A 14,245-nucleotide genomic window follows, 5' to 3' on the forward strand; every position below is an offset into this window, starting at 1 on the left:
CAATACAGTTATGCACACATACGTACAGGCATGCTCACACATATCAAACTTGTTTCATTTACTCATAAGCAACAAATGGACCTATAAACGCACACACATAGCCACACATTCACGTTAAGATCATACCATAGCACACTATGTCCATGTTGTATTACACATCCAGGTCACCAGTTTCTTCTTCATTTAGCCATGTTGGTAAATTATATTTGCCCAGTAATCACATGAGTAGCTCAGACCTTCAGAAGTTCCATATCTGATTCATAGCTGTGGTCTAGTTACACACTATTTAAAACAATAAGCTGATTTTGTTTTGTTCCACCTCATATTACCACCTCTGTGCTGATGTTAAGTGCATAGGTAGATCTGCCTCTGATGAGACCAACTTTCTCTTGGTGCTCCTTTTTTATCAGTAATGGCTCTAGTAATAGTTTTATCCTCTCCTATTTGATAACAGTGGGGTTCACTGTGTATTCACTGTATGCCTGTGTCTCCTATATTTTTATATATTATATTCCTAAAAAAAAAAAAAACGTTCTCAAAACTCTCTTTTAACAGCACCAACATTTCGTAACATTTTACATCCCTTTTTTCCACAATCCATCTCGGTCCTGTTATTTCAAGTGTAGGTCTCCATGACTCCTTTTGTCCCACATCTTCTCCTTGTTCACTTAAGGAGCGATATGTCGTCAGCAAAGTCTCCGTGCGGGTGGAGGCAGCGGGCGAAGCGCCACTGGCACACCATGAGACAGAGCGGCAGCATGAACAGAGCGCAGATACCCGCCATGATGTAGGCGATGGTCATCAGAGTGGACTCATCCGTCTGGGGGATGTTGTAACCGCAGTCCTCCAGGTCGACGCCGTGGAACGGGCCCTTCACAGAGGCCGTACGAAACTCATCATGAACTGGAAATGAGAGGAATGGAATTGTATTTGATCAGGACTAGGACAGTAAATAAGTTATGACACCACACACATATCCTGCATCTTATCCTTTATCCCTTTTCTCCTCTTTTTGGTAGCCACTCTACTTCTTTCTCCCACACTACAAACCATAAATCATTTTAAATATAGGAATCCACGTTCCTTCTCCTTCTCCCCCTCCTCATCCCTCCATCCTCTCTTCCTCACCGTGGCAGGTGCTGACAGCAAAGCCGATGCGTTTCTTCTCTCGGTCAAAGACCACATAGAAGCCCTCCATGATAACGGCACCCATCACTGTCCCGGTGCTAGACTGCGACACGGCAAACTTATAGCAGTCCTCCTGGGCCGAGGCTACATCCTCTACAGGTCGCAGGTATTGCTGCGTGCAGATAGAAGGGAAGGAAAAAAAGACCAAAAAGGAGTGTTAGAGACAGATTATGACAAAGAAGAAATAGGACAACACGTATAAGTAAACCTTTTTTTCAAAGACTTTGAATTGTAAAAGTAAAGACTAACACACAATCAACTGGATTGAGTAATATCTATGTTTTTTGTATTCTCTTTTGTGTGTACATTATTGGCTGATTTGAGCTTATGAGAAATATATTGAAATCAGCCACAATCTAACAAAAATACAAGAATAATGCAAAAATCCAGAAACAATGGTGTAATTACATTGTTTGTCCACCAGGGGGCGTCTTGGGCTTCTTTTTAAGCAAATATAGGGGCTTTTATCAACATATATTTTGTTAATGATGTATTTTTATGGTTATGGTACAAACAAATACTAACTGTCTGTATGTAACTGTATGTCCTGATGTATTGTTAGTATGTCCCTGCTATAGAAATAAGAACAGGAGGCAAAGGAAGTAAAAACTTTTAAATGAGCGTTTCATCAAGGTCACTCTCCTCCCACAGGTTGACTCCGCTGAACCTCTGTTCTAAATCTTTCTATCAAGTCTTATTCAATCCACAACCACAAAAGGATGAGCCTTTCTGAGTGGCTTTTTATTTTAAGAGGATGTTTTTGTAAGGCTTTTTGCCTTTATCTAACAGTGTAAAGACAGGAAACTAGGGAGAGGGAACACAGACGTGCAAACACAGACATCCCCCTCGGCTAGGAGTCGACTTGTAGACGCTGCAGTTTTGTGGTTCAGCACCTTGACCATGAGGCCACCAGGGCACCCGGTCTGAGTGGCTTTTAATAAAAAATGTTTAATGACTTTCTAGAGCTTTGTGAAAGGGCATGAAAAGCTTTAGAAAATAGATTCAAAAGGAACTTCTCTTTGAAATGTGGTCATTATTTTTTTTTGCTGATGGTACTTTGACAGGCTTTCGTCTACTGAAGATTATATAACGCAGTTAGGCTGAAGGGTGGAATGATTTATTGTGACCAGACGTCACTGTGAGATGAAAACTGTTTTTTAGCACATCAAAAACATCCATGAATGCAGGTAAAGTCAATAATAGCTACTGATTATTTTGACAGAACAGAAGGGTTACAGATATCACTTCATACGTTCTCAATGCGACAAATGTTAACACAAAGTAGATCCCAGACCTGAAAACATCTGTGCTTTATTCATCCACATTCAGGTACGGTACAAGATACTGTAATTACCTGAGGCAGGATGGAGATTTGAAATGACTGGTTACGGTTTTCACTCATCAGGTAGAGGGAGATGACTGGGAAGATGTGCCAGGGTGTCGTGCCGGCCTGCCAACATACCAGCTGCTCCCCCAGCCAGAACCCAGAGGGAAACTGCTCCGTCTGAAAAACAGGGTCATGAGGACATTAATGCTTTCCTGTCCCATAACCGCTCGTTCCAAATCAGTCATGAGGTAGGCTGGAGCCTATCCAAACAGGGGAAGACAACTACAGTGGTATTTTTTAACCCAAAATGCATTTTTAACCACATCAATTTGAGGTGTATGACTAAATTCATAACTAAAACTGACCGAAGAAGCCGCTTCAATAGCCTTGACTGCAGCCTGGAAGACTTTTCTAGGCAGTCGAAGGTTGGTGGTTCCACTGTCCACGATGCTCTTATCATAGTTGTACTGTAATAGATAAAGAAATAGTCACAAGTTACAAATCTTAACTTTTAGAATCAATAACTGATCAATAAATCATTCAGTTTTTCATCAGATCTCACCTCCTTACAGTCCATGTTGAGGTCCTGTCCATTTACCTCAATGCGCACGATAATGACCTCATAGTACCACTCCCTGCGGATAGGAGTGTACCAAAGCTCTCCTACGTACAGTGATGGGTCCACTCCCCCAATGATCTAAGAGAACAGCGATAAACATTATCCAATACCGGCTCCAAATGTGATACTGGATGATATATGCGTCTGTGTGTGTCTCACCATGCTGCCGCCGACAGTGGCGCTGCCCAGGGAGTAGTTTTGGGTAAAGCCGGCTCCACACAACTGGAGGGAGAAGAGGTTGGGGACAGGCGTCTGGCGAACCAGAGAGTCAAAGAAAGGCTCCAATGTCTCGTCAGGCTGGAGAGAGAAAGAGAGAGAGAGAGAGAAAGAGAGAGAACTAAGTAGGGTGGCTTTACTTCTGGATGGTCGAACCAAGATGCTGTTTTTAGCTTTCAGTTTTGAATTTCCAAATGATTAAATAAACCTCTCTCAGCTCTAAAATATCATCATCCGAACCGCACACCTGTTGATAAATCAGGTTTCATCCTACCTTTCTTTTTCCCATTTTTCTTTTTCTTTTTCCCATCTGTTCCCTTACTTTTCCTACAAGTATAGCAGTGAATTTCAATAATAATACAATTTCATATAAGGTATAAAAACACCATGAAATCTATATCCAACATGCACATCAACATCCTCTCATCCCAGCTTACATTCATAGAGACACTACCTCTGTTTGGTTTCTCTGAGCATTTAAATGAATGCTGAGGTGAAACTGCCACAGAGAAGTAATCTAATAAACAGCTAGTGTAACTGCTCCTGGGGCATAAAGAAGAATATTATCTTTACAATTAGTGATTGTTTTAATTTTAAATTGATTATTACAAAGCCGACCTTTCTTTTTTCACCAGTGATCATGTTACATAATATGATGCAGTGATCTAGTGTTCATAGAGAGCGTCTTGTACCTGAAAAGTCTTGTTTAGTCTTAGCTAGTTATACAGTTGGGTTTGTATATTTTACTGTATTCCTCACATTCCCTCTTTCCTGTGTTTCTCCTATTCAATATTATATATATGTCACAAGCGTGTGAAAGAGTAAAATTGCTTTTAGGCTCTCAAAGATGCTGTGGGGGAAGATGCAATGTCCTAAAGAGACCGTGCCAATGTGCACAAGTGCTCTATGAGGTTTCCCATTGAGCTAACTGATAAAAGGGATAGGCTCCTCTTACCCGAGCTATATCGGCATAGGCCAGCCCCAGGATTCCCTCCCAGTTAGATCCATTGATGAAGAAGCGATCTGACTGGGTGATGGCAGCGATGTTGGCACGCAGCGTGGCGTTGGGGCCGTGCGGCACAGAGACGATGTCAGTGCCCAGCTCCCCTTCCCAGCGACCCTGGGTGTAAGGAACGTACACACTTCTACCGATGTCACGGTATGAGGTGGAGCTGTGAACGGACAGAGTAGGAAGTCATCTTACTTTACTACTACATTTGAATTTAGTGTTCAGTGTTTATTGACTCAGCTGATTTTGTCTCTACTCACAGTGAACGGTGGTAGTATCTGCGCAGGAAGGGGTGAGCAGCTGCCCCGACAGCAAAGTTACTGCTTCCCGTATCCACCAGGATGTTCAGCTGATGAGTTCAGGGAGACGGAGAGAGAGAGAATGGCAGGCAGGCAAGCAGGGAGGAAAAGAGAAAGAGAGAAACTTATTAAATATATGCTGGATGCATTTTGCAAAAATCAATAGGCTTGTAAAACTGATGCTTGGGTTACATTGCGAAATTGATTATGTTCAATCTCTGAAGGGCAAGTTTAATCTGAATCTTGGCTACCTTGGAGACAGAAATATTCTACTGTAAAACAATTTTCCCTGCTGCGCTAAAACACGGAGTTACAGACTGCTGTGGGCTTTTTTGACGGCTGATATTGACGCCTCCACTTTCTTTCTTCTTTTTTTTTAAAGATATTGAATTCCTTACTCATATTTTATGAGCAGAATGTTTCTCTCTTATAGTCAGTAAGCAGCCTCACATCTCACTTCTTGTCATCTCCCAGTCATCCTCTATATCCATTTCTCTTTCCTTGGGGCGTCCCGTGCTGTTTCTTGTTGCCCTAAATGTCCTTCACTGTCCCCTCTCTGTCTCCACTCTAACCCTCCACTCCTCTCAGGTTGCCCATTCAACTCCCCATCTCTCCATTCTCCTCCTCTTCAGGCCGCTTCTCCATGTAAGTATCATATTTTGCGCAATCAATCAAAGCAGACAGTGAATGTGTGAATGGAGCACACAGACAGACAAATACCAAACCTACATGCATTATATTATATATATTTATATTACCCATATAAACATGATTTCATATTGGTAACCCATAATCCCTTTTTTATTCCATTTTCCTCTTTGTGCTGCTGTATTGTCACACAATATGCATATATTGTATTATTCATACATTTTCACAGATAGATTCATGCATACTAGACAGACTGATTGATTGATAAATACAGAAAAAGGAAAACACATTGATGACCAGAATGGCAAAGAAACACCCAAACAGATGAAGAGACAGGCAGCCATAGAGCCACAGCAAGCTTCAATAATGGATTGGCTCTTTAAATATCCAGAGAAGTGCTACTGTCTCGAGGGCTGGGCCTGAAAGCTCAGAATAAAAACTGACTCTATCTCTATTTTTTTCCTAACACATGAATATATACAGTACATTCCTGTCAATGATACATACACCTGTGTATACTTTCTCTCAACACACCACTACCATCAATGATGCAGTACACACTCTGTCTTCTTCTCTTGGACTAAAATTTGCTGACTACTCAAGATAGATTTGTTTCTTTCATGCGTGCACACACACACAAACACACACACACAGACACACACACACACACAGACACACACACACTGAGCCACCTAGCCTGAGACGCAGTAATGCACACAAGCCTGCATCCTGACACAGAGACCTCCCATCTTTCCCTGCTCTCTCTCTCTCTCTCTGTCTTCCTGCCCTCTCTGGCAGAGTGCCTGTCTGTTCCAGCCATCACCCCCACCCCCCTCCCCTTCTTTGTGGAGGAGAAATCGAGTGGTTACCACAACATCTGAAAGTTACTGTAAAAGACTTGAGGTCATTTCAACAACTTCGTATCTGCCGCATCACTTCTTCTAATGCAATTATTCAAGTCATTTTACGCATGCTAAGTCATTAAAATACACATTACTTTGACTTACTGCCACTTTCAATCTATTAAAGTGCAGACTGATGAACTAATTTATATAAATCTTCATTTCTCTGGAATGCCAGGGCTTTTAAAGCATTCAATACATTTACATATTACATAATTTGATTCAAGATTATTTTAAGCTGATGCCTTATTATTGGATTGTTATAGATATGCTTTTCCTGCCTGGTGGTTTTAATGAATGAGATGGTCATTGATCCCTTCTCTGCTTGATTAATATACACAAGACTGGGAGCTCAAGAGGTCATGCTTCTCTGGCGTCCCTCAGGCTCCAAACAGGGTGTAGCTTTCCTCAGAAATCTATACACCTTTACATATGGTTGTTTTGCTGGTGGAAAGAAGCAGCCGGCTGTCGTCACCTTTGTTTTTGCATCTTACAACATCCAAATTTAAAGTCCTTCTCGAGTCAAGAGTGTGATTTTTCAGCATTTAGTTGGTTGTTTAAGTTTTACCACACAGAATAGTGCATGTGCAGAGTTCGACACTAAAAGGTTGTTTTCATATTCATCTGCTGTACAGAAAGTTTCTCTGTGCTCAACTGGAATGTCACTTTGAGCTTAAACTTTTATTTTGAAGCATGTATTCATATTCACTGATTTCAGGATACAGATGTCATTATAAGATATTTCAAGTAAGGGTGTATAGGTGGTTGAGTGGTTAGAGCGCATGCCATATACGCAGCCGACCCCGGTTCGAATCCCAGCCGGAGGTCCTTTGCTGCATGTCACACCCCCCTCTCTCTCCCATGTTTCCTGTCTGTCTACTGTTGAATGAAGGTGTCTATGCCGAAAAACTCTTAAAAAAAAAAAAAAGATTTTTAAGTAAGTAATTTTTTTGTTTTTTGTGGAAAAAACACATCAGACACAAATTATTAGTAAAAGTAGAGTATGTCTTTTATATATTCAAACACACCTGGAAAATGATTTTACAGGTTTTTATTTCAGATCTCAAGACAATAAAGGCGGCAAAGTTTAAAATGGTATATGTAGACCTTGACCTGTACGCCTGGTTGTTTCAATGTAAATTCCAAACTTGTAGAGAATAGAAATAATGATATAACACAAACAGATTCTGATATATTCTTATTCATCCTGCCCCCGTAGATATGGTGGTGATTTCTGATTCTCTCTTTTGATGTGACTCCAGCCTAGTAAGACTTACCTTATGGAAATGTAAGTAAGAAGTGATGAAACCTTTTTTTTGGTGTGGGCACTGGGTGATAAACTTTCAAAGGTAAGGAGGGGTCCCTATGCATGGATACCACTCATAACCTCCTTGGATACCTACCTCACAGGCTCACAAATATCAATACTATTTTGCCACTTAAACCAAAATGTGTCAATACTGTCAAGCAATGAAAGATGGCACACACACATATTCTTGCTCTTCTTAACTTACTTCTTGATCAGTTTTGCCGACCGTCATTATTTTATATTCATTATAGGATCAAGCATTTTAAATGATGCCCAGCCTTAATTGTGGGGACTTCAACAGGGTTCAGGCCACTGGTTGAAGGTGGCAGCTAAACAGTGTGTTGTCCGTCTTTGCTGATGGCTCTAACTGGCTGACAGTTGCTATGGTAGACAACAGGATTCCCCAACCTGGCACAGATCTTTTTGTCTTTTATGTCTCTCACTATCCTCGATATAAGAAACAGCAGTGTCTGTCATGGGCTCTGCTCAGCACCTCAGGGCCCTCCATCTCCTTCATCATCTCTTTGTAGTCTTTTCCTTTATAATATTCCTTGACATCTCCCAGTCCCACTCCCACATCCTCCCTCTGTCCCACACACACTCAAACTCTCACCTCTCTGCTGCTTTAGCTCGCTCTCTCCATCTTCTCTTACTCTCATTCACTCCTTGTTCCTCCATCTCTCTCTCTGTCTCTGCCATTCATTTATTTCTGTTTCACTCTCTCTGTCACCTTCTCCCTCTCGTTCTCCTCTTCCACCACTTCATCACTTTCTGTCTCCCTAACCCGCCTCTCCGTCCCCCCTCAGTGTGCCAGCCTGTACAGCGCAGCTGCACCCAGCTGGCACTCCTCACTCTGCAGAATTAATGGTTCCATTATCTCTCTGTATCATTCAGTCCTTTCTCTCACTTTCACAGAAACACACACACAGGCCATCTGTCACGGCAGGGCCATCAACAGTATTCCACCATCAGACTGCATATTTTGAAATAATTCCACTTTGGTTCACTTCAATCTGTAATTCACCCAATAATCATAGAACTCTTACATTAAAAGTGAGGATCTTCATATTTATAAAGAACACACACACTGCAGGTATCACTATGTGACCAGTAGCTATATTGTATAATATGATAATAATGTCCCCATAGGCTCTTAAAGTGTGTCTGTGGTGCTCTAATGTCTCTGTTTTAATGTTATAACCTGTTGTGTGGCTGATTCAAACAAAGTAACAAGTAAGGAATGCAAAATGTATGGTAACACTATTAATATTGCTTTTTTCCAGTTTCATTCTTTTACATCAATAAAGAGCATATGATTTATTATTTTGGAGGCTGTACCACAGAGTTAAGTGTAATTGGTTTATTAAATGCACCTTTGTTGCCAATACTGCAGAATAACAATTACACTGAAAGAGAGAGAGAGAGAGAGACTGAGGGATCATGATGAACATTGAATTTTCCAACAAGAGCCAGACTTGTCATTAGGTTAAAATAATAATTTGATTGATTGACTTGCCATTTTTGATTTGATGGTGTTATGTAGGCTATAGTTATTTCATAGGCCAAATTGAACACAAAGACAACTTTACCTTCTGTGGAGGAGACCCCACGGCCATCTCCACATAGTATCCCTGTCCGGACTTCCCACGTAGGTTATCGACCATGTCCACGAAGCTGATCCCGCTCGTCCCTACTCCCCTCCGCTTGCGCGCGGCTAACCTCCTCGTGCTGCTGCGCTCGCGCTTCACGGCCACGGTGGGTAGCAGCGGCGGTGGCTGTTCAGCGCGAGCGCCTTGCCGCAGTGGCACGCGGATGGCTCGAGGCAGGCCCGAGGCATCCGACGTGGACTGGCCGCTGCTGCTGAGCACGCACAAAGTCGTCCATGTCAACAGAGCTGTCAACAACGACGAAGGCTCCATGTCGACGAGGGATGAAGTTGTGGTTTTTTTGGGGGGGCGGGGGGGGTATGTTTGGTTTCTACTTCTCTCCGTTCAGTTTGACATTCAGTCAGCAGCAGCACAGGAGATGAGATCAGGTGGCGATGATGCTAAAATGACGGATAAAACCATGATGAACGACAAAAACGTGGAGGGTCAGGGTCACTTTCTGGGTTTTTTCTCCGATGAACTGACTGTTAAATGAAATGACAAGCTGAGGAGAAACCTATGACTTACTACCAAACAGTATATGGCCTAATGCAACATCATATCACCCCTCACAATGAAGCCAAGCCGCCGTCGGTGTCACAGATAATTAAAATAATAATTCAAGTACAGGCTCTCCCTCCGTGCTCAGTGTATCAGCAAACCGCGGTCATACCGGGTCTTCATGTCAAACGACCGAAAAACCATCGTCGGTAGGCAGGCAGGCCGGCGGGCTACCGTAATCCGCATCCTTCCCCTTTCCCGATCCGTTCATTCTGTTCTCCGCCTTCCAGTCTTTCACCTCCTCCTCCTCCTCCTCCTCCATCCGCCCCGCTGCATCCTCAGAGCTGCCAGAGCTCGAGCATCACCGCCGTCAAGTTACAAAATAAAAACACACGACTTCCTGTAAGCGTTTCTAAAAAAAAAACCACACACACACGACAGTAATGATCTCTAACTCTGCGGTTCACGAACCTTTTCACGCCAAGGACCCCTGAACTGATACAAATTAGGCCACAGACCCCCATTTGATAATAGGCCTATCTTGGTCAAGTCTCCCCCTGATTTGTGCTTGTAGATGTTTTATTATAGAAACACATGATCAAAACAGTCATACATCCTGTCTTTGTGTTATGGATGGAATTATAGCAGAAATAAATGATTTTTACACTTTTACACTGGGGACCCTCTGAAACCTCCTCAAGGACCTGCGGGGGTCCCCTGACCCCACTTTGAGAACTACTCATTTAAGGGACTGCTCCATTTCTGTTCCGTTTTATTGTGCCGAGCGATTTTATAAAGGGACATTTTGTTCTATATTTAGTGTCACGACTTGCTTGTTTTACAGGAACATGTAGTTTGTATTTCATCACGTATTTTAGTTTGAAGGAAAATCACTAATGACGGTCATGGCTGGCTTAACTTCTCTGGCAAATAACACTGCATTCTGGGTAATGAAGTTTCCCCCACAAATGCAGTTAGGGTCGCAAGAATTTCTATTGCCATATCACATTTGCAATTTTAGGCATTAATTAAGTTAATTATTAATCATGATGCCTGAATTCATACAGGTAGGTCAATAATAATCGTTCATGTTCAAGTTTATTGTTATTCACAGCATACATTCACATATTCACATACAGCTGGACAAAAAGACATTTCTCTGGGGTAAGACAAATAAATCCTAATAAATTACAAGACAAAAACACAAAAAGCTTAAAAACAGTATTTAAAATAGTATGTTGAAGCTTTTTTTCTGAACAGGTGTTCTGCCTGATTTAAGAATGAGAGATCATGAATGTTTTTTTTTCTCAACAACTAGGCCTAACTATTTCATTATAAGAAATAATAGTACTATGAGACTAAGTATGTGTGTGCTGTTCTCAGTGAGATAGCTTTTTTTCTGTGTCTTTGATATCTGTAGTGCTCTCATTGTATGCTGTGGTATTATTTATAGCCTATGGTGTCACTGCAGTATACCTAGCCTGTGGATATAGTTGCTATGGAAGAGTTGTATAGCATCCCTACAGATTTATTTTGCAAAGGAGACCTCAAACTATGTCCATCGTGTACTATAAAACACACAACAAAGCTGTTATTATCCCCACATGAAGAAGCAGGTCTAGTTAAATCCAAAGCAGAGTTCCTTTACTTCTCTTTCCCTATGACAGATTTCCTCTTTCTTGTGATGATCCTGGACAGTCCCAGTAGGAAGGGAAAGGGGAGAGGAAAGATGCAGGGGCTACTATACTGTCCCCATCTTTTTTCTCCATGTTAAGTCCTACTGAGTCTTTATAGAGGTGGAACAGTCCGCTCTGCTCCAGCGGACCTGAGTCTTCCTGTCCTGGGGGTACAGGAGACCACAGTTGGACAGATACTGATCAACATTCAGACAGGGTGAGACATAGAAAGGCAACAGTAACTCAAATAACCATTCATTAAAACTGAGGTACACAGAAGAGCATCTCTGAACACACAACACGTTGAACCTTGAAGCCGATGCTACAACGGCAGAAGACCACACTACCACTCCTGTCAGCTAAGAACAGGAAACTGAGGCTAAAATTCACATGGGCTCACCAAAACTGGACATTAGAAGATTGGATGGTGGTGTACTGCTGTGAGGGGGATATATTATTTGGACCAACTAAGCATTGTTTAAACATCACAGCCTGCCTGTGTGTTGTTGCTGACCATGTCCATCCCCTTTATGACCACAGTATACCCATCTTTTAATGGCTACTTCCAGCTGGATAACACACCATGTAACACAGCTCAAATCATCCCAAACTGGTTTCTTGAACATGAGTTTATTGTATTCAAAGGGCCTCCACAGGCACCAGATCTCAAACCAATAGAGCACCTTTGGAGTGTGGATGTGCAATGTGCATCTGACAAATCTGCAGCAACCGGATCATGTCAGCCTGTGAGGAAAGTTTCCAGCACTCTGTTCAATCTATGCTACTAAGAATAAAGGCAGTTCTGAAGGCAAAAGGGGTCCAATCAGCTACCAACAAGGTGTACATAATCAAGTGGCCAGTGAGTGTACAGTACCGCTCAAAAGTTTGGATGCACCTTCCCATTCCCTTGAATGAGACAGTGTGTTTTGACTGGTGCTTTATATTTCAATAGTGAAAATCTTAAAAATCAAAGACTATGTACTGAATATGATTAATTACACCGAGGCATTGCACCCAATGTGAACTTCAAGCTGAGGGATACTCACTGGTTAAATTCTTTGAGCCCCAGCTTGTCTCCTCTGCAGGTTTGGTGGTTAGGGGCTCAGTTCTGCCCTCTGCTGGACACCAAACTCCCAGAGGCCTGGAATTACCCACCCTACACACACACACACACACACACACACACACACACACACACACACACACACACAGATACAGTTTATTTTCACAAAAACATAGTACAGATATACATTACACATGCCCACATATACACATACTGTATATGGGTCAAAGACAAGATGTGTACATTTAGCATTAATGTAAAATAAAAAGATAAATAGCCTATGTATAAATATAATATTAAAACACTCAACTCTTTCCCTTCTTTTCACCCGGAAGTATGTGTGTGTCAAAGTACTAAATTAAGAGAGTTACTGAGCTCTAAAGTGTCGAAATGTCCCAATTCAAATTCTAATGACAAAAATGTTTTTAAAATGTAGAAAATCGTCCTAAAATGTAAATGAACACCCATGGCATGATTATGCAAGTGTTTGCAACAATATATAGAATAATGGACAACATATTGTATCTTTAAAATATTTGAATAACTTATTTTCCAAAATGTGTGCGTCATCAATGTCATTCAGTGTAACAATGGTAGAAAGTCATTTTAAACACATCACATCATGCTGACCATGTGACAGTGTGTGACATCATGAAAATGACCATTAGAAGACCCTCTGCCCATGTGGTGAGGTGGGTGGATTTTTAAACTATTTTAGGGTTTTAATGTGACACATTATATGTATACTGTAGACATTTTGAACATCTTATCCTGTTTTTTATACACGTTTTAACTTTTAACGTTTAAAATTTAAAAAAGAAAAATACCGGTGCTGCTACTGATAATTACTCAGAGGATCATTATTGTTGTTGCTTAAGGAATCACATTTAATCAATATTTTTGGGCCATCTTGATATGTGTCATTCAGTGTAACAAAATATTGCCATACAGTATAAGACCAATATTTTATATCAAAATACAATGACTTGTCTTTTTTGACTCATGCAGACAAAAACTACTCTGAAAGGATTAATTTTTTAATTTTTTTCAGTGCAAGGCAGTGTTTGTTAAAAAAAACCTTTTAGACTTTAAAAAATAATATAATTTTTTTTTGTGTAGTTATATTTCAGTCAGTCCAAACATGATATAGAACCATATGATTTTGGGAATTAGGGAATTTTATTTGCTTTGTCTTTGACCCATATGCAAAATCCTGAAAGTCACCACAACCATGACCCTTATATGACCAAATACATTCCATGTGTGAACCTCCTACTATACAAAGGTCAAAGATTAGGTATCAGCAAAACTGCTGGCTTATCATTATTACCAGCTGATAGCAGCAATAAAGATGTACTGTGATGTACTCATGATTTTTACTTGCCTATTCAGGGAAATGTGTTTCTTAATCAGACAAACTATTCAGACCAGATTGAATGGCACTCACCAATCCTGAGGGTCTGTAGTCCTGAAGCCTTTGGCAAATGGGTTGCTGGCAATCTTTAGCTGGGTGATCTGAGGGTGAGAGGTATGGGAGATGTGGGGGGAGGGGAAGGGGATAAAATCAGATGAAAAAAGCAAAGAAATTGTTTCCTAACTCTGGATAATGATTAGTTTGAAGCCCATCCTGGGTTTCCTACCCTGTGGTTCTGATAGGCGGTGACTGCCATGAAGCGTGTCTCAGGGAATGAGAAGGAGCAGAAGTTCTTGTATGCATTCAAATGGCTATTTGGAGCTGGATCTACATACACCACATGGAAGCGTGGCTGGTAGCGATGCATAGAGTTCAGTATCATCTGGAAAGGAATAAATAGCAGAAAACACACAAAAAGTTATGCAAAA

General features: G+C 41.2%; 2 protein-coding genes across 2 annotated transcripts in view; both read right to left on the bottom strand.

Moving 5' to 3' along the window:
• Window positions 1-325: 325 nt before the first annotated feature.
• bace1 (beta-secretase 1) lies at window positions 326-9,643 on the bottom strand. The gene is made up of 9 exons (XM_053320926.1): window positions 9,107-9,643; window positions 4,620-4,708; window positions 4,306-4,522; window positions 3,294-3,431; window positions 3,078-3,212; window positions 2,881-2,982; window positions 2,543-2,692; window positions 1,129-1,300; window positions 326-903 (listed from the first exon to the last, which is right to left on the bottom strand). Exons 1-9 carry the CDS (start codon window positions 9,434-9,436, stop codon window positions 665-667), a joined length of 1,572 nt encoding a protein of 523 aa, XP_053176901.1. The 5' UTR covers window positions 9,437-9,643; the 3' UTR covers window positions 326-664.
• Window positions 9,644-11,224: 1,581 nt separating this feature from the next.
• LOC128360491 (T-box transcription factor TBX1-A) overlaps window positions 11,225-14,245 on the bottom strand; it is a 4,364-nt gene continuing 1,343 nt past the window's right edge. Inside the window, exons 5-8 of the mRNA XM_053320933.1 lie at window positions 14,044-14,199; window positions 13,851-13,918; window positions 12,387-12,496; window positions 11,225-11,504 (exon numbers count right to left, since the gene is read on the bottom strand). Coding sequence (XP_053176908.1) covers window positions 11,323-11,504; window positions 12,387-12,496; window positions 13,851-13,918; window positions 14,044-14,199 — 516 coding nt within the window. The 3' untranslated portion in view covers window positions 11,225-11,322. The remainder of the gene's footprint in view (window positions 11,505-12,386; window positions 12,497-13,850; window positions 13,919-14,043; window positions 14,200-14,245) is intronic.

Source organism: Scomber japonicus, chromosome 6 (genome assembly GCF_027409825.1).
Source record: "Scomber japonicus isolate fScoJap1 chromosome 6, fScoJap1.pri, whole genome shotgun sequence".
NCBI classification, from domain to species: domain Eukaryota; kingdom Metazoa; phylum Chordata; class Actinopteri; order Scombriformes; family Scombridae; genus Scomber; species Scomber japonicus.

Bases quoted from the DNA above. Each gene is read 5' to 3' on its own strand.
- bace1 (XM_053320926.1), bottom strand. From the start codon at position 9,436: ATGGAGCCTTCGTCGTTGTTGACAGCTCTGTTGACATGGACGACTTTG. The intron at 4,709-9,106 runs GTAAAGTTGTCT...TGAACTCATCAG, and splicing joins TGGGGTCTCCTCCACAGAAG to CTGAACATCCTGGTGGATAC. The intron at 3,213-3,293 runs GTGAGACACACA...CTGTTCTCTTAG, and splicing joins CCACTGTCGGCGGCAGCATG to ATCATTGGGGGAGTGGACCC.